The 20,234-nt window shown below is 40.2% G+C and overlaps 1 protein-coding gene across 2 annotated transcripts in view; it reads left to right on the top strand.

Moving 5' to 3' along the window:
- Nucleotides 1-20,234, top strand: part of LOC121733078 (NFX1-type zinc finger-containing protein 1-like) — a 40,363-nt gene that overhangs the window by 17,200 nt on the left and 2,929 nt on the right. For both annotated transcript variants that reach the window (XM_042123182.1, XM_042123181.1), the window contains exons 12-29: nt 319-492; nt 1,203-2,129; nt 3,831-3,986; nt 4,772-4,919; nt 5,585-5,668; nt 6,029-6,297; nt 6,591-6,737; nt 7,246-7,420; nt 7,911-8,053; nt 9,360-9,511; nt 10,076-10,253; nt 11,400-11,528; nt 13,322-13,444; nt 14,584-14,742; nt 17,305-17,542; nt 18,851-19,016; nt 19,383-19,494; nt 19,833-20,050. In XM_042123182.1, the coding sequence (XP_041979116.1) occupies nt 319-492; nt 1,203-2,129; nt 3,831-3,986; nt 4,772-4,919; nt 5,585-5,668; nt 6,029-6,297; nt 6,591-6,737; nt 7,246-7,420; nt 7,911-8,053; nt 9,360-9,511; nt 10,076-10,253; nt 11,400-11,528; nt 13,322-13,444; nt 14,584-14,742; nt 17,305-17,542; nt 18,851-19,016; nt 19,383-19,494; nt 19,833-20,050 (3,698 nt within the window). The remainder of the gene's footprint in view (nt 1-318; nt 493-1,202; nt 2,130-3,830; nt 3,987-4,771; nt 4,920-5,584; nt 5,669-6,028; nt 6,298-6,590; nt 6,738-7,245; nt 7,421-7,910; nt 8,054-9,359; nt 9,512-10,075; nt 10,254-11,399; nt 11,529-13,321; nt 13,445-14,583; nt 14,743-17,304; nt 17,543-18,850; nt 19,017-19,382; nt 19,495-19,832; nt 20,051-20,234) is intronic.

The raw sequence follows: 20,234 nt of genomic DNA, 5'->3' as shown, positions 1-20,234 counted from the left end.
GCTTCAATTAACCGATTAGGCAGATAGGCAGGTCGCGGTGGGATTCCTGTGTTTGATAGATTCACACACACACATGGTAAATTGCAGGTTTTAGTGGGTAAGTTTGGCGCTTCTCGCCGACCAGTTCCTCGTCTGGTGGGGTGGGAGGTGCTTCGGCTAACTGAGGCACATCCCCGATGCTGGGCAGCCATTAAGGCTGGTTAATCGAAAAAAGGTTTCTGACGTATACTTAATTAAAATGACGAGGCATAGAATGTCATACAACTTTTGATATTCTTCGTTGTTCGCCATTTAAACATTAGTCGAATGTGATTTCAGATTCCAGTCGAACTACTAGATTTGAACGTCGGCGATGAAATTTACGACGGAGAATCTTACACGATGATAGAGAGCGAAGTCTACTTCGAGCCGTATCAACACGTGCTGCGCGCACTGCAAGATTCTCAATTCCCGAATCAGCTGGCTATGAAGAAATACATAGTGGACGTCGATGTGAGTGACTGATGCACTTCACACCTCGTCGACACTAAGGGGGCCAACCGTGAGCTCTTATGGTAGTATTACTTTTGGATTTCGTATTTAAACAAACATGATATGTATTTAAATTTTAAATAAACAAAAGTATGTATCCTTTTTGGTCGTGCGAAATCTGAAAGTGTTGTTAGTGGCTGTCCTGATGAGGTGTTTTACGCGCGAAGTTTATACGCGCGTTTCAATTTCTATTGCATCCAGATACCGCGTTTTACGCGAGTTTTTACGCTACATACATTGATTGGAGCGTGATAACTCGAAGTTATCACGCTCCAATCAAATACGTTCATTCGCCATAGTACAAAGACTCGCGCGTAGTACTGGATGCTGCAATGGCACCCAAGTATCTCGACCCGCGTGTCGCTCGCGCGTGTAACGGGCGAGAGAGTCCCGCTCATTGCACGCATTTTACGCGCGAGTAAGGAAACGCACGTAGGCATCTGGACGCGATATATATACAGTAGCTCTAGTATCTCGAGTACGCGCGTAAAACGCCTCATCTGTACAGGCTCTTTTAAAGTAATTCTGCTACGAGAGCTCACGGTAGGCAGGCAGGGCAGTAATATGGGTGCACCCGGTGTACACATTCAAAGAACCCATCCTATTGTTCTATCTATACCATCTTAGCACTTCTAGCGCTCAACTCGCAGTAAGCTATGTGCTCATTTCAGGTCCAACCATCTCGACCCAAATATTTAAAACATATCGAGGAGTATACGTATAAAACTGAAAATGCGTTGGAAGATGATATGACATTTCAACCGAATAATGACGCGTGGCCGTCGTCCGACGATCTCGGTCTCGACGAGAGTCAATTCGAGGCCTACAAGGTGGCCCTCACGCACGAGTTCGCCGTCATCCAGGGCCCGCCGGGCACGGGCAAAACCCACATCGGCGTGGAAATCGCCAAAACATTACTGTGGAACGCGTCGAATATCCGCGTGAAGAAACGGTACCATTGTATATTGCTCCTCGTCTGCTACACCAACCACGCCCTCGATCAGTTCCTGGAGGCCCTCCTGCCCTACACCGACTCCATCGCCCGCATCGGAGGCCAGTCGAGGAGCGAAGAGCTCGAGAAGTACAACCTATCGGCGCTCAAAGCTAAACACAGGTCTTATACGTTCAATGATCTCAGAAATACGGTGAACGCCACGATGTCACGCCTGATGTCGGTTCAGAATCTCATGAGTAACGCTCACAGCGGTGTCCTGAGGTTGCAACTGTTGGAAAACGACCCGCTGCCCGACGCCTCGATCAATTTCGATGAAATCCGCAATTTACATGATACTATATATAGAAAGGCTGGTCATCGCACTCACCCTGATCCGATGGGCTTGTGGTTGTTCGAGGACATGAAAGTCGATTATGACGAGATCATCGACGAGACGGTAATAGTCGGCGAAGTGCAGGAGTATGTCGCTGTGTCGAATTCTAAGGATGACGACCGACAAAATCCGTTTGCTTTTTCCTTACCCGAAGCCTGCAATGAGATACTAAAAATGATAACGGCTTACGAGAAAGAGGTGGAGTTAGCGAAAAAAGTTAAATTACAAAGATATATTGCATTTCTCCGAGGACAAATCAGATTATTCACAGTAAGTGCACATTATATTGTTTAAAGCTGCGCGTCCACTGGATCGGAATCGGAGCGAACGGAGCATCGTCATTTACGAAATGCCGATAGGGTGCGTCCACTGCACAGACTACTTAGGGATACTACGTATTCCACAGTCTTACTACGCAGTCCACTGCATTCGCATTCAGCATCGGCAATTTAGTTATTTTTAGTCCGTCATAGTCTCACGTGCATTTTCATTATGGAGAATAGTGACGAGGATATTGTTGTAATTAGCTGTATTATATCAGAAGAGGAAAAGAGAAACAAGAGGAAACGAAATTCATTATTTGCCCAAACATTATTGTCTCTCCTCAGTTGGTTATCATAATGTTGATGTTTTAGACTGTAAAGTTCTTCATATTTTTCCACTGAAGTAATTAAAATATCGTTATTCATCGTGAATAAGTATTTATGCATAGCCGCCGCGTCGTCGCAAACACGTCAGAGCTTGAAACCATCGGAATCCGAATGACGCGTTGACTGCGGATGACGTCATCGGCATAAATTCCGGTCTCAGGCGCAGAAATGCCGATCCAGTGCACGCAGTACCATACAAATCAATACAAAATCCGTACGCTCCGTACGCACCGATTCCGATCCAGTGCACGCGCAGCTTAAGCCGGAACACTTCGGCTCGAGCCGGAGGTCGCGGGTTAGAAACCCGCCGAGGGAACGAAATTTTTTCAGGATTATAGATATTAATTATTTTTTAACAAAAATGTATTTTATTGTAAATATAATAATATATTATATTTACAATAAAATACATTTTTGTTAAAAGTAATGAAAAAATAATAAAATGATTACCATTTTAACTTGTATTAGCATGCGTTTTAGAACTAAGGCCAGGTTCACACGGCACAATCCTGCACGTTTTTTTGCAGTATACAATGTATCTATATAGAACCATTCACACGTCGATTGTACTGCACGACTTGCTGCAGTACAATCAAATGTTAAGGTGACACCGCGTTAAAGTAAAAAACCGTGTTGGATATGTTTTAGATTGCTTGTTTTCTACGAGAGGCCCGCCCGGCCTCTCATAGAAACAGCAAAAAATAGAAATGGTAAGCGACAAAATGGTTTTTGTCGCGTAATTTAAAAACCATAAATTACATTTCATAATTTAAAAACCATAAGTTATGGGTAAATTAAAGTGTATGTTTGAACTAATTTATGTACAAATTTTGGAAACTTAAATCACTCTCCTCTGTTGGCAAAATAGGAATCCCTTTTTTTACAGAGGTCTTTTTGATTAATTATTCTGTGATATAAAAGTTGACCAATCGTGTTATGCTATGGGTAATTCAAAGACAAAGACATGATGAATAGGTACTGACAATGAACTTTAATTTCTTAGCTTTAGTCATTGCTGAGAAAAATCGACATCGCTACAGCCAAATTATCAAGGCGTCGCCTTAAGACGTATACTGCAAAAAAAAGTGCAGGATTGTACCGTGTCAACATACCTACTCTCACGCGAGGCTAGACGGACGCGACGTTGTGTGAAGCGTCCATAGATACAATAATAATATTATTCATTTAAGTAATAAAATTAAATATTTTTTATTCACTCTCTAGCAGCCGTTCACTGTACCTCTTACCTGTCTATACTGTCTACATATATCTACTTCTGTTTATACATTTTAACATTTCTCACATTGTTTATATTTTACAGAGAATGAGAGAACTATATTATCATCACCATGACGTGCAGAGTGGACACGCTCGTAACTTAAATATTCCGGATTACGTGTACTTCAGATGGATGACATATTTCCGCTGGGTTGACCACTTCAACGAAATAAAAAATCAGGAAATGATAAAAATTAAGGTAGGTCCGAGCTGAACAAATAGGTGATTTTGCAGCTAATAGTTTTTTTAACTCCTTTCTTTATTTCTCAGACGCCCACACTAATTATGCCACTGGTCTTATGCTAAGTACTCACATACAGTTTTGCTCGATAGTTTTACTCCAAATCGAGCAATAACCACCGTGTGGACCGCAAAACTGACAGCTCGAAGGCTCGCTTCGAGCCGGCTCGATGGAATTAAATATGTGAAATATGTCATTTCCTTCGATTCGGAGTAAAACTATCGAGCAAAACCGTATGTGAGTACTTAGCATTAAACGTATTATGTTATTCGACTTACGTAAATGTGTGACGTAAATCAGTGCTGGTTTTGAGAACTACCAGCGCCCTGTGCGCCTAGCATGCGCCAACGAGAAAATTTTATCTACGTGTTTTCTCGATGTTTGATGGTTTGTCATCTCTATTAACCCTAACATGACATACATTTTTTCTCGTGTAGATTTGTCGTCAAAATTACCGAACCCTACGTCTTATTACGTCAAAATTGTTGAGATGTTGGCATTATGAGAAGAGTAGTTTTTAACTACACTCGAGAGTGAGATATCTCGTGTGACGCATGCTAGACGCACTGGGCGAGATAACTTCGGCGCCCAGGGTGGTAGTGCTGAAAAAATTTGCGCCCCTTTTGTTACCTTCAGCGCCCCCTTAGGCGGTCGCCCAGCGTCGCTCCACCTAGCGCCGCTACTGACGTAAATGCTGGTTGTATTTTATAATCCTCAGGTAGACATTTTCTGTCGTTTTCTAGAAAGAAGCGGCCCAACTCCTAAAAGACTACGAAGAAGCAAAATTAGTTATAGACTGTGAGGTACTAAGGGAAGTGGATGTCATAGGCATGACGACTACTGGAGCTGCGCGACTGCGCAAGATGATACAAGACATAGGTCCTCCTATCGGTAACTTTATCTTCTTCTTTTTTTTTCTTATTATGGCGCTCGGCTTTTAAACCATGGCCAGTGTCAAGTAAAATATGGCTGAAAAAATGTTCTTCTTTCAATAATTTTCACCATCGTTTCACAATCTTGTATCTTTAAACGAGCAATTCTTGTAAGTATATATGTATATATATAATTGGAATCTCGGAATCGGCTCCAACGATTTTCATGAAATTTAGTATATAGGGGGTTTCGGGGGCGATAAATCGATCTAGCTAGGAATCATTTTTAGAAAATGTAATTTTATTCGTGTTTTATAGAATACCGAGCGAAGCTCGGTCAAATAGCTAGTATTATCATCAAGTCTAAAGACTAGTCAAAGTCTAAGTAAAAGCCAAAACAGTCAAGTCGGTCAATTCAGTAAAGTAGTAGATAATAAGTAATAATAAGTAAGTGCTAGACGCTTTACTGAAACTTTCGACGGAGTTTCGGAGGGAACACAAAAAAACACGTTTCTGGAAGTTGCAGCATTTGCCTACACTTGTGCACGATAACGAGTAACTAATGGTTAATATTCTACCAATATTACATATTAATACGTTCCTGGCAAAACTCCTTCTTCTTTTTATTAATGGCTCCATTTGTATGTTGCCGATGTCAGTTATACGGTAAAAACTGGTTTGCAGTTATCGTCGAGGAGGCAGCTGAAGTCCTCGAGCAGCACATTATAACATCCCTCACAAAAGATTGTCAACACCTCATATTAATCGGTAAGTAACCAGGTGGCGTAAAGTATTCGGTCGGGTTATGTCAAGTCGTCAAGTTAACGTATCAAAGTAATTCTTTCACTAGTATTTTTTATTTTTGACAGGAGAATATAGACTGCTAATAAACAAAATTAGGTAACATTCTTCATTCGAAAGCTCGCGTCGAAATAAATCTAATTTCCTCCGAACTTACTCGACGCGAGCCGTAGAGCTTTACTCGAGCGCGTGTACGAATTGCGAGACTCGCTTAATGTAGCCACCGTCTCCATATGAGAATTTTTATCTACTTTTTATTCCATATGGCAAAACAACGTTTGCCGGGTCAGCTAGTTGCCGAATCTAAATAAATTTTGTGATTGTCAGGCGACCACAAGCAGCTGCGGCCGTCGGCGGCGCACATGCGTCTGGCGCGGCAGTACAATATCGAGGTGTCGTTGTTCGAGCGCATGATCCTCAACAGCGTGCACTCGCGCCGCCTGCGCGTGCAGCACCGCATGCGTCCGCCCTTCGCACGCCTGCTCGCCCCGCACATATACCCAGACCTGCTCAACCATCCCTCGGTGGAACACTTCCCCGACGTGCGCGGGGTCACCGCCAACTTGTTCTTCTACACCCACGAGCACCAAGAGTTGGTGAGTATTGGGTGTAACAAAACTAAGTGATAATACTTTAAGGTGGGTATGGGTACCCTAAATCGAGTTTTCTGTGAAACTAGCAGCTCTGAAATAGTAACTTTTTTATTAAACTTTTGTTTGGGAAAATTCATGACGCTCAGGTGCTTGTCCATACAAATCACAAAAAAATGTTGCTCTTTCGGCGCTCCCACTTTTCCTTTTTTGTGATTTGTATGGACGAGCACTCCTGTAGTTTCTTTTTGCCCTCGTCTCTATTTTGCCCATTAAAAGTATTTCTACATTTTTCACAGGCGGAGGCTGACAGCGCCAGCAAGAGTAACCCAAAGGAGGCTGACATGGTTCTTCTGTTGGCCAACTACCTAATGCAGCAAGGTTACGACGCGAAGGATGTCACCATCCTAGCCGCATATTCGGGACAAATGTTCTATATGAAAAATGTAAGTTTGTAGGACATAAGGGTTCTTTTTAAAGAAATAAGGAGGCAAACGAGCAAACTGGTCACCTGATGGAAAGCAACTTCCGTCGCCCATGGACGCTCGCAACATCTAGTATTGGTGAGGAGCATATATTTGAATCCCGTATTCTCATATATTTGAATCCCCTATATATTATAAATAAAAATGAATTTTTCAATCTTGTAAGTCTCTCTAATTACGAGACTTACAAAATTATTTACAAAAACTCGAGATCGGCTGAACCGATTTGACTATTTTTAGTCTTGAAATATTTGTGGAAGTCCAGCAAAGAAGAGGTCATCTAGTAATATCATATCGAACAATATATCAATGGGTTTCAAATTTCAATACAATCATTTTAGTATATCAATATAAACAAAACTCAGTCCTAGGACAAATATATTTAATTCCTTAAAACAGGTTAACAAACAGGTGTTCACAGTTTTACGCTTACCTTAATTTTTGTACGTAACTTATTTGTCTGTTTCAGGAAAGGAAGGGGTACACACACCTTGATCAGGTCAAAATAACTTTAGTCGATAACTATCAAGGCGAAGAGTCCAAAATTATTCTGCTGTCGCTCGTGAGGAACAACCACAACGACAGTATAGGTTTCTTGGGGACTGAAAATAGAATCTGCGTTGCTTTATCGAGGGCTAGAGAAGGTAATATTTCTTATCTTATATTTTAGTATAATATGGTAGTACACAATATTCATTTCTGTCAAGTCAATGCTGATTGCTGAATTCGATTGGGTATGGCATAACACGACCAAATGACGTAGGACATTGTTGATTGTATATTATCTATTATATAAAATTCTCGTGTCACAGTGTTTGCGCGCGAACTTTTAATGAAATTTCGTGTACCATCGAGGAAGTTGATTCCTAGGCAGTTGACAGACCAACGTCATTTGGTCGGATCATGGCAATTCAATGTTAATTGTGATCTGTCGGCTGGGTTTGACGTAACGCGAGCAAATTACGTTGGTGATTGGTCCCACATCTGCTTAGGAATCAACTGCTCTGTACATTCGTTAGGCCTGAGAATAGCTTTTTATCTACTTTTTATATTGATACTAGAAGTAATTATTATGCCTTATGGCAAAACAAAGTTTGCTAGTCTATATAATATGAATTTTACTGTTGCTTTTAGGCTTTTATATTTTTGGCAATATGAACTTATTGAAGAAGAATTCCACTTTATGGAGCACGATCGACAATATTTTGAGTGAAGACGGCCTCGTGGGCTCCACTCTTATGCTCCGATGTGAGAATCACAGGGAGAACACTACCGAGGTAAATATTTTTCTTCCTTTGTGTGCCACTCCTTTGTTAATTATTTCATATTTACACAAATACAGGGTGCAATTAAATCTACAGGCCAAATTTTTTAGGGCTTAGGTATCATAAATCATTAGGAGAGTCCATTTAACCAAAAAAATAGGATGTTAATTTTTTTTACATTAACATATATTTTTATCCCACTTAAATGCAACGATTGCAGAACGGTCACTCGCGGCGGTGGATATGAGCGGGCGACGTGTAGTGTCCCTTAATTGTGGTGTTTTTTAGGAAATCTTTCGGAAGCTATTTCTCAACATTTTGGTACTGAGTGATTATAAAAGAAAAAATATCTGTACTTATTTTTATTTTTAACGAGGATCAACATATTTATAATATATTTGGCCGGAAGGTTTAATTGCACCCTGTATAATAAAATATGTTAAGGGCGCGTATTATATCAAATTGCTTTACACGATCGTCTGTAATATCAATATTAATGAAAAACTAAATGTTAAATTAAGATGCAGCAAACTTCAGGACTAACACTAGTGACTAGTTACTCACAAACACGATAGCAAACAATTTTCTCGATAGAAAAAAATTGCGAAGTTGCTTCCAAATCACCTATATTTAACACGTTAAACTGCTAGTATTCGAGTAATACATTATAATAAAGCTTGAAACTTTTTAGTATAATTACGTTATAGATAAAGCAGGGATTATGTTACATATTTTTTTAATAACATATTAGATATCTTTTTTAAAAAAGAATACCTATAACTGCCCGCTAACTTGGCGATGATTCCGCGTCGTGCTTTTCCACTTGGCATAATATGAAAGACGGGCGTGAGTGTGAAGAGAGAAGGTTTTTTGGGTTGGTCGCCCCCTTAAAGCGTGTCTGCCTTTGTCTGTTACATTGTAGCAGACGGTCAGACCGAACAGCGTACAGTCATAGTAAAAGGAGGGGCAGTAAGTTATCTTCATGCATTGCGTCGCCACGTACCGCACACAACATAATCTCGGCCAGTTTTACTAGGCTGGTACCGCCGAGATTTTGTTGTGTGCCGTACGTGGCGACGCATTGATACTATGGCGCACACATACAAGCCGCGCGTGGTGCCTTTGTATGAAGATAACTTACTTCCCCTCCTTTTACTATGGTACAGTCCTCAATGCGCCTATCGGAGTTTCAGTGATCACGAGGGTGATACGTCCTCAGAAATGACAAGTCACTCGATCGGCTCCTGACCATATTTACACACGGTGCATGGAAAATCAAAGTTTGTTGGATGAGATTTAATTATTGTAAATATTTTAGATTTCTTCGGCAGAAGACTTCGTGAAAGTGCCAGAGGGAGGATGTCTTTTACAATGTGAATTCAGGCTCCAATGTGGGCACCAGTGTCCGCTCCTGTGTCACAACTATGGCCGCGACCACGCGGAAATAAAATGTGACAAGCAGTGTGATCGGTGAGTATCTTGGCAATGTCCACGTATGATTCAGGCTGGCCGCATTCACACGTTTTTTTCCGTGAGACTAGCGCAAACGTTTGTTTTTATCATGCGATTACCGAATTCGGAAATTTGATTTGTACACCGTTGATGACTTGAAAGATAGGATAGCTTTGTCGCGTTGCGGCCAGGTGCGCGTTGTCTATGGCTGTTTCATACGAAGGTATCTACGAGTATCTCGATGGCCGCCGCGGCTTGGCCGCTAGTGCGCGCCCGGGCTTAAACATCAATTTATAACCACAATATTATAATTTTTAGTAACAATTATCTGTTCGCTCCAAACGATTCTAACAGATGGCGATATGTTGATTGGATTTAGTAAACATTCAATAGATGGCGCTTAGTTTTATTTTAAGAGGGAAGTGACACGAAGTTCACCGGGTCATCTAGTATTATAATATGGTATTATATATATTCTGGTCTACTCATTATCTCTACCTATCTCTATCTTAATCCGAGGTAATAGGAGTGTATGTGACTATTGAATAATGAACGAAATTAATGAATGAAAGTTTCTTTCAGGCAATGTGAGAACGAGCACCCGTGTCGACTCAAGTGCAGAGAACCATGTATATGTAGAGTGCGCATGACCAAGAAGTTCCCCTGTGGCCACGAGAACGAAGTGCCCTGCTACGTGGATCCCGAGAGAGGACGCTGCCACACTGAGCTAGAAGTCACGCTGCCTCTGTGCGGCCACCAGGTCCTTACATGTTATAAACAGCCCAGGATTTATAAATAGGGCATAGGCCGTTACAGGCCACGGCCTAGGGCAGGGCCGGATTTATAATTTTTATGAGTATAGGCGACTTAAATTTTGCCGCTCCTATGTACGAACTCTGCCGCCATCTTAAATGCTGCGGCAAATCAGATTTTTAAAATAAGCTAGGTGTTTATAAAGAATAAAAAAATAATATTTTTTTGTTGTAAAAATTTTGTATTGCAAACAAATGGCAAAATTAGTTTTCTTAATTTTTTTACATGAAAGTACTAGATTACTAGACTACTAGACTTAGTAGGGACGTCAACATGATACAGGGGGGGGGGGCGGCTGCCCCCCCCCCCTGCCCCCCGTCAGTACGCCTATGACTTTCGTACTTCTGTTTTTACAATTAGACACTGCAAAATGAGGCATTTTTGCACAACCGCTCCGGTGTAATCGAGTCGAGACGTGCGCTCTGATCTTCAACATCTGCGGGGCTAAAATGATCGCTTTGAAGAATCATGATATGAATCATTATATGATTCATTTTTCTAAAATCGCAAAATGCAACTCTGCTTGCAATTCATTTCTGTATTTTTGTACTGATTTGACATTTCATTTTGACAGTTTTGACAATTCATTTGCTGAATTGATTGAGAGGAATTGCTAAATGTGACCATTTTAGCCCCGCTGAATGTTCAACAAATCTCTTTGCAAGTTTGAAACATGCGTACTCCACCCGCTTAGCCGTTTTATTTTAATTTATTTCTGTGGTTGAGACCCTACCAATTACGTACATGGGGCGGCGGAAATAAAGTTGCCTACTCTCATTAAAAGTATTATAAATTCAGCGCTGATTATAAATGCGAAAGTGTGTCGTGACTGTCTGTTACCGCTTCACGCTTTTTTTTAATGAAATAACGGGGCAAACGAGCAAACGGTTCGCCTGATGGAAAGCAACTTCCGTCGCCCATGGACACTCGCAGCATCAGAAGAACAGAAAGTGCATTGCCGGCCTTTTAAGAGGGAACGCTCAACGGCTGGAGGAATAGAATATCCCTATACGCACCCTAATGTATTATCATAATTTGTTTTTTATACTGGTATAAGGAATTGCAATTTGCAATCTAAGAAATGTGTTTTCAGGCCAAGAAGGAGTGCTGGGTCGACATAAAGTCTGTACGATGTGCGGTTCCCTGTGACCATCGCATGGACCCGTGCGGTCACACGTGCACTTTTAAATGCCACGTCAATCATGACCCACACCACGAGAAAGTAAGTAACAAATCCTTACTAAGTAATATTATAAATGCGAAAGTGTGTCTGTCTGTCTTTTGCCCCTTTACGCTTTTAAACGGTTGAATCGATTCGGATTAAATTTATCATGGAGATACTTTGAGGGCAAAGGACATAGTATAGTTTTTGCTGTGGAAAATGTACGGTTTTCGCTCGATGAACTGATTTCATCGACTATAGTTTGTGCGTTTTAAGATGATATGCGTGACACATTATTATTGACAATAGTAGGGAAGTTACCTAACAAAAATTAATCGATAATTTAAAAATATCGAATCACTTCGTAAAGGAATTGCAATCGAAATTATCGATTTCGTACTGACATTTCAGTGGTGCCGGCGATTTAAGATGGCCGCCCTTTTTTATCGATTTGATTTCGATTCAACAGTGTCAATCTCTATTGACATAGGTTCCGTTTCATGCATCTGACATTTTTCAAATGTTTCCGTAACAATAATTTTATACTCCTATTTCACAGTTAATAATATAATTTTATATTAATAAGTTAGCATTTAGCAACTTTTCATTTTTATTTATTTACAATTATAGGAAACAATTATTATTTTTGTAGATGGAATATAATTTATAACATTTTGATTTTTTTTGTTTTCTTGTAAAAATATCCGTAGCAAGGAATATGAGAACTGTCACCCATATCATCATAAAACGCACAAACTATAAAAAAAAAAATTGAAAAGATAAATTATACAGCTTAGAAACAAAGCACATTATATTCTACTACATACATACATTGATATTTGATACCAACCCTGTGAAATATTATGTTGCTAATATAGCTCGCAACTTTTAGTGAACACAGACTACTTATTATACAAGCATAATAGGCATAATGATTTTTTTGCTTATTGGTAATTGTAAGACCTTTCAAAAATAGAAACATCGGTTAAATATCGGTTAGATATTATAGACGGTGTTATGAATTACGCGTTTTAATAAAATGTAATACTTATAATATTCAGTTATTCTACAGTAATACGGCTCGCTTTCAAAAGACCGCTGCGATGCGCGCGTAAATCGTGCGGACTTTTTGTTTTGATCGCACTTTTTTCATGTTAACAAATTTTTTTGGGTCACTTTCTTACGGATATTATGATTGTAGTTAGTTGAAAAAAAAAAGTTTTTGTTTAGTTAGGCACCTTATAGGTCAGAGCCAGGGTGGGGCAAGCGCCCTAGCTTGCCCCAGTGTTGCTACGCCCATGCCCGTAGCTCCATACAAAATGCTACTCGATTATGACGTCACCCTAGAGTAGCTTGTAGGCATCGCGGGAGAACTTTGTTCGATAGCTATATTAATTATTGCGATTATGAAAGTGGTTTCATAACAGAAGTTGCTTTAACTACATAAGTTATCGAATGGTATACAAATATTAAGAAATTTATTGAAAAAAAAAATCGATTTGATTATCCAACTTTGAATGCGCATAACAATACAATTAATGCTATCAAGCTGAAATTTTGGGAACACTTATTTTTTACCGTCATTTCTTTATTTTATTAACAAAATTCGCTAATCTTTGACTTTGTCATCATCCCTATTACTTTCTATAACTCAGGAACTAAGAACACTATTAAACATTTCATATTATTATTGCCTGTTTCGGTTTTTGACAGGAGCGTATCTATTCATTGAAACGTTGATACTCCCGTAAAAATGCAGGTAATTACAATATGTTTCGTATAGACTTCCAAGAAGGAGGTTCTTAAGTCGTCTAATTTGCATTTTTTTACATTAATTTATATTTAAATTTTAGTACAAGTGTCCAAAACCGTGTGCTCGAAAAAACAACGGGTGCTCCAACGAGGAAGAGGACACACCTGACGAACACATGTGCAAAAAACTGTGCCACGAAAAGTGCGACGATTGCAACGTGCAGGTACGTTATATACCATTATATGACTATTTAGTACTTATTTTCATAGCCAATGGATATGTAAAAAGCGTGCTCACAGCCTTTATATAGCAATTTTGTGTTACCAGGGTTACTTTTGTTTGGTATTCGTGAAGGCACGATTTGCGGAATGAAAATACTATCGGAGGAGTGCCTCCGATAATAATAATAATAAAATCCTTTATTGAAGGTATACAAAAAACTTATATCTAGTAGCCTACCAAACCACATAGCGGTTTGTCGGCGGGCTTCACGCTCTTTATTTTCATACTACTAAGTATATTATAACTATAATATAATACTATGCTAATATTATAATGAGCTTAATTAAACCCTAGGAACACATTACACAGCCCAACAGACAATATGTTTTATTGACATATTTGATATTTTGAAAGTACACTGTACTGAACAAGTTTTACATTATAATATCAACATTTATGAAAACCCACTAACAACCGCTGTGTATGTAATCATTAAAAAAACTGTGATGTGAAGAACTGTGATGTGATGTTTCGATCTTCCCATCTATTCGATCGCCTAGGCAGATCATAGGCGCCAATGGGCATTGTCCAAAAAAAATCACATGTACTTTTTATATTTTTTTTCGTTAAAATAGAGTATTTTAAGAATATAAATTAAATAATTTTGAAATTCGTTGGCTAGTTTTTTCTCAATAAATTTTTAAAGTTTCGCTCTGACGTCATCATCGGCCGCCAATCGACCTCTGCATATGTTTTAAATTTCCTTTCAATCTTATTTATAATGGCTGGTTCGTCAAATGCAAGTTCTCATTATGTGAAAGCTGATACTAGAAGCTCACCAAAAGTTGGAAATGTAACGTTGGTCGAATTTATTGCTAATTTAACGCCATTGAAGGTCAAACAAAGGTTAAACGTATTTGTTCAAAAATATAAGTAACTAATGGGTATTTTTTTTGTTTATGTACAGAAAAACGATCCCTGACCTTATTCCTCGAAATGTTTTTGTAATGAGCAAAATTAAAAAAAAATGGACAATCCTCATTCAAATAGGCGTAATTATAGAATAATATAGACATTAGACATATTATAACCATGTACCGACGAAAATTTTGCGATTTAAAATGATGACTGTCGTTGCAGGTGAAAAAGAGAAGAAGTACGTGCACGCACAAGGAAGAAGTACCCTGCTCCAAGGATATTGACAAGGAGCGCTGCATGAAAAAATGTACTCGAAAGTTACCGTGCGACCACTTCTGTAAAAAGAAATGTTGGGAGCCGTGCGGAGACTGCGATCAGATGGTACTCGTTTTTAACTTCCTGGAAATTGTTTTAAACATCAACGAAGTATATACTTATATATGTCGCAGCCGACTGGTTTAAATAGCCGTTCAATCAAACAGCTAGCCCTTTGACTGAATAACGCCATTCAATCACACGTCTAGCTTTTATATTGAATATTTTAGTCGCTCAAAACGTTCAACACTACAGCTGATTCAAAAGCCGCCGTCTAATTGAAGTAGTTCAGCGCGCACCGCTGCGGCGCCAGGGGGCCTACTACAACCTCTTATAGCAGTATTATTTTAATCTTACTTTATGATTTCGTACCATCACCTCTTAAAAGTAAGATTACTTTATGATTGTTCCGTCAAGACGTTTTGTGACGTCATGTCCCGATTCATTCGCTCTCAGCGTACCATGAGCTCCATTTTGACACCGTTTGACAGATGAGCAAGATTACTTTAACGTCAAACTAGCGATCTTAAATCCGCTGTGAAATATCAACTTTTTTAAGATTGTTTTGCATTTTTTACTGTTTTTTAGTAAAATTATATTTGAAAATTGAGTACGGTACGACTTTAAATTACGCATATTATGTATTAACAAGAAAAGTCTTAACTTTATTTGTATTTAAAGTTTACCATGTACTATTATAAAAAACGGCTTTTGTTTTGAGATAACCAATGAATTAAATATTTACGTACCTTCTATTTACCTTATAATAGAAAATATCGAAACAGTCTTCAAAGTCGCGCAACTCACACACCACTTAAAACTTTTTTGTTTTAGCGTACCACAACAACACTTCAAGTCTTAATTGGGTTTCAGCGTTAGTTTTTCAACAATTTAACTATTTGATTTAATTCCTATTGTTAACAATTTAGCGCTGAATCGGTTTAATTTATTGAAATATTTATGTTTAGTACCATTCAAATTCTCTACAGTCACTAATAAGTTTTTTCTACATTTGTTTAGACTAATTAGACACTTCATTTGTTTACACAATCGTGTGAGAGTGACAAAACGCTTTATAGCTGCTATCTCGCTTCCACCCATGACAATTCATTTGTTTACACAATCGTGTGAGAGGAACAAAGCGCTTCATAGTTGCTTATCTCGCTTCCACCCATTGATAAATGTAAACAAATAATTTGATATCGTTCGTTCTTTCCCATCACTTAGCAGGAATAAAACAAGATTGTTTTCATACACCTTAAAAAGTTCATGGTACGAATCAAAGTAAGGTTATTGTAATCTTACAACAAAGTGTTCTGGAAACATGATAGTTTTAGGAAAGGTTGTGGTAGGCCGCCAGGTGCGTTTTATTTACAATATGGCGTCAACTAGCAGGTGTTTGTTGGTGTTTGTGGTTGTTTTTCGAAAAGAAAGTAGTTAATAAAAGTTACAAGTGTTATTAAAAAGACAAAAATTGTGGAGGCACATACGAGTGAATTAAAATTTCAACAAATATTCGAGGAGAAATTACGGGATTATGAAATGAATGGACGCAGCCTCCCCCGAAAGGGGGGTTCGGGGGGCATAGCCCCCCGTCAAAACAAAAACAAACACAATCCAGAAAGTCCAAAAGTTGGTTAGGTTAGAACTTAGACCACAACACAGAGGGAGCCGAGCGAGCGCAGCGAGCGTGCTGCGGCAGCAGCCGGCGACCGCCGTCAAATAAAAAGGGGGGTCGGTGCCCGCCAAAACAAAAACAAACCAGTTGCCTAAGCGTCGTCTAGCTGTAGTGTTGAACGTTGTAGTCAACAAGTCGGCTAAACGACGTATAGCCGTGTGATTGAATGGCGTTGTTCAGTTAAAGGGCTAGCTGTTTGATTGAATAGCTATTTAAACCAGTCGGCTGCGACATATATGCACTATACAGTCTGTCAAAAAGTCATGAAATTAAAAAGTGGCAGTATCGTAGTGTCATCCCTTTTTTTTAGATTGATTTGAAAGGGATGACACTACGATGTTGCCACTTTTTAATTTCATGACTTTTTTGACAGACTGTAAACGTAGTTAGCGAACAATAATAATAATCAGTTTTCGGTGCGTAACTCAAAACAGATGCGAGTTTATAACAGAAAGTGTCATACGAATATGCAGCCCATAATGAGGCCTATGGAAAGGTAGCATCCATACTAGTATACTAAATACCATGCTTTGGCACGAATGGGCCGGCTCGACCGGAGAAATACCACGGGCTCACAGAAAACCGGCGTGAAACAGCGCAGCGCTGAAAGACCAATTTTTTTTTAACTTTGTTTGACCAATTTTTTTTAACTGTATGGGGAAACTCGTGACGCTTAGGCGCTTGCCCATACAAAAGTTAAAAAAAAAATAATGATGTTTCTGCGCTGATACTTCCACAGTGAACTCTCTTCAAGGAACACGTACACACCCTAAAGTATTATCACTTACTTTTGTTACACCCTGTAGAGATACTTTGAGTCCCGAGAAAGGACATAGGATACTTTTTATCCAGGAAAAATGTACGGTTCTCGCGCGATAAGCGAAATTTCACGCAACGGAGTTGCAGATGTCATCTAGTTTACTATAAAAAAGTAATATCTCCCGCGGCAGGTGAACAAAGTCGTCGCCGAGTGCCAGCACAGCGTGAGAATAAAGTGCAAGTCGGAGGCGACGCGCGCGCAGTGCTTGTCTCGGTGCGGGCGCGCGTTGAGCTGCGGGCACGCGTGCGAGCGGGCGTGTAAGGAGCCGTGCGACGCGGACGCGTGCGCGGCGCCCGCCGCCCGCGCGATCCCCGCCGCCTGCGGACACGACGTGACCCCGCCCTGCGCCGTGGCTAGGAAAATTGCTGGTGACTTTTTAATCGTCTTAGGAAAAACAGGAGAATATTCTCCTGTTTTTCCTGAGTCAGTTCTCGGAGGACAATATCCTTTAATATTTTATAATTTATGTCATTAACGATTTCAGCACGAACTTATGGCGCAGTTTCATTGGTCGTAAACTCGTTCGATATACTGCAGCATACGGGTGGTCCCCGCAGACAAGATAACAACTTATGAAAGTTACAAGTTGATACGTGTTCACTCAGAACAGGAAAATAAGCGTGTTCGTTACACCGCCTGCAGGGATTGTTTGCATGCTGTATACCGACCGTGATATCGACCAATGAAATTCATCGGTCGTTATACAGCTTGCGGGACGCGAGTCAAATGCATTTTCATTATTCAATCCCGATTCGCAAGTGCTTGTTGTATGGTGCCCCGAATGGTGGCATGCGTTCCAGAAATCTGTGTGAAATTGCCCCATTTACTTGGCATGATTTTGACATGTGCAATAGGAGGTTTTGCGCGCGCGTGTTCCAAAAATGACGCCGAGAGTAGTTAATTTCCGAGCGTAATTACTCCTCAAATAGTGTCTGAGAATATTTGTATGTCCGTATGGGGTTGCTCAAGCACATACGGCATTCTCGCATCATACTACATTGTCGGTCTAATCTAGAAGAGGAATAGCTCAATACGTTTTTGACCAAAGTATGTGCGGGTTTCCTTACGATGTTTTACTTCACCTTATGAGCATCCGTATTATATGTGAATACTTGAGATCCTACTAGGCCACACACGCTCTAGATATTGCACAGTATATGATATTTTTCAAAAATTATAGTCTTAATAATAATAACTCAGATAAGTGCTGCTGCTACTTTTAAAAAACGTGAGAGGTGTCAAGGGACACCCGGATGGAACGAAATTTTTTATTTTTTTATTTCTTATGTACAAAAAACCTGTATACACTAAAAAAACGTCGCTACACCACACTGTTCAATGCGAGAGAGAGAGAGAGAGATACAGAGAGAAACGCGCTACCGCGTGTCGTGTCGTGTCAAAAATGTCGTTACAACTTTTCGTCTTAATTTTTTCTGTCTAGCCCCTTTTCGCAATACGCTATAAGGAACTTCGTTCCAATATAATTATACACAGTCGTAATAAAAGGGCTGCTGGTGACAGGAGGCCTACTACTACTACTACGTTTTGAGACTCAAACTATCGAACGAGAATGCCGCGTCCTACTCTAACAACGTCATTTCACGTTTGTTAGAGTAGGACGCGGCATTATAGTTCGATTGTTTGAGTCTCAAAACGCTTTTGTGGTACAACTCCAGGTACGGAGGTTGACTCCGACTCGTTGCTGCAATACTGCACCGCACCGTGCGGCGCGGCACTGCAGTGCGGGCACACGTGCGCCGGCGACTGCGGCCGCTGCCTGCAGGGCCGCCTGCACGTGCCCTGCGCGCACCCCTGCGGCCGCGACAACTTCTGTGGACACACGTCAGTGCTACAACATTCATGTTCAACACCTTACTAGTTACAAGTATTACCGCCGTACTCAGAGACGTTTAATTGCGATTAACCTTCAATTTAATGGAGAGTTTGGCAGATAATGTATGGGGCTTATGTCAAAATTTTGAATTAATTATATTTAACTAATTAATGTTCCACTCTGAGTGCGGCAGTAAGAATAATAAAAACTAAGGAAGTGTAACTATGTCAAAAATTTGTTCCGCAAGTCTACAAAATGAGACCCGAATACATGCATACTTTATGGGTCTCAATTTTGTGTATTTATACAAGTGACGTATACAAGCCGTTGACAATAATCAACGGCTTTATTTCGTAAATATTTATATATTTCAGATGTCCCGAGCCATGCAGCAAAGTGTGCCCGCCCTGTAGGCGACAGTGCGACGTCCGATGTATGCACTCCAAGTGTACGCAGATCTGCGGGGCTCCTTGCGCCTCGTGCAAGGTGAGGATAACCTCTTGTTAAAAATTTGAATAATAATATCATAGTTTATATGATATATACCTAAATAAATACGAGTTACCTGTTAAAGCTCAGAACTATGCACCTCAGTTTTAACTTCTAACTCTAAAACCGAATCTATAAACCAACAGTCAGCGAGAGGCGAGAGCTAGACGCAACATTTTTTTGTAATAATTAATAAATGAAACCTAGCTAGATTTTTTCGTCCCCGAAATCCTATTCATACAAAGTTTCATCGAAATCGTTAGAGCCGTTTCCGAGATCGTTTAAAAAGTATTAATATGTGATATTGTGACATTAATTAGTAAAATAAAATATAGGAGAAGTGCGGTCGTGCGTGCGTGCACGGACAGTGTACGCGGCGGTGCGGGCAGGCGTGCACGCGCGCGCCGTGCACGGAGCGGTGTGCGAAGCCCCTGGCGTGCGGCCACGCCTGCCGCGGCTTCTGCGGCGAGCCCTGCCCCTCCGTCTGCAAGATATGCAAACCCGACGACTTCCCCAGAGACTTTTTGGGCGACGAATTCGACGATGATGCCATGTACGTACGTTGTCACATTTGAGAACCTGCCCCCCCCCCCCCGTGTGACGTCACAAATTTACAATTTTACATGTAAAAATTAAAACCACTTCAATATTATAAACTTCGCTATTCAATTTAATAAAAATGTGATGTCACAAAACTAAGCACCCCCGCCCCCTCCTTGTCACACCATGTCGCACTT

This window comes from Aricia agestis, chromosome 13 (genome assembly GCF_905147365.1).
Source record: "Aricia agestis chromosome 13, ilAriAges1.1, whole genome shotgun sequence".
Taxonomy (NCBI): Eukaryota; Metazoa; Arthropoda; class Insecta; order Lepidoptera; family Lycaenidae; genus Aricia; species Aricia agestis.
This window is presented reverse-complemented; position numbering and strand designations above follow the sequence as displayed.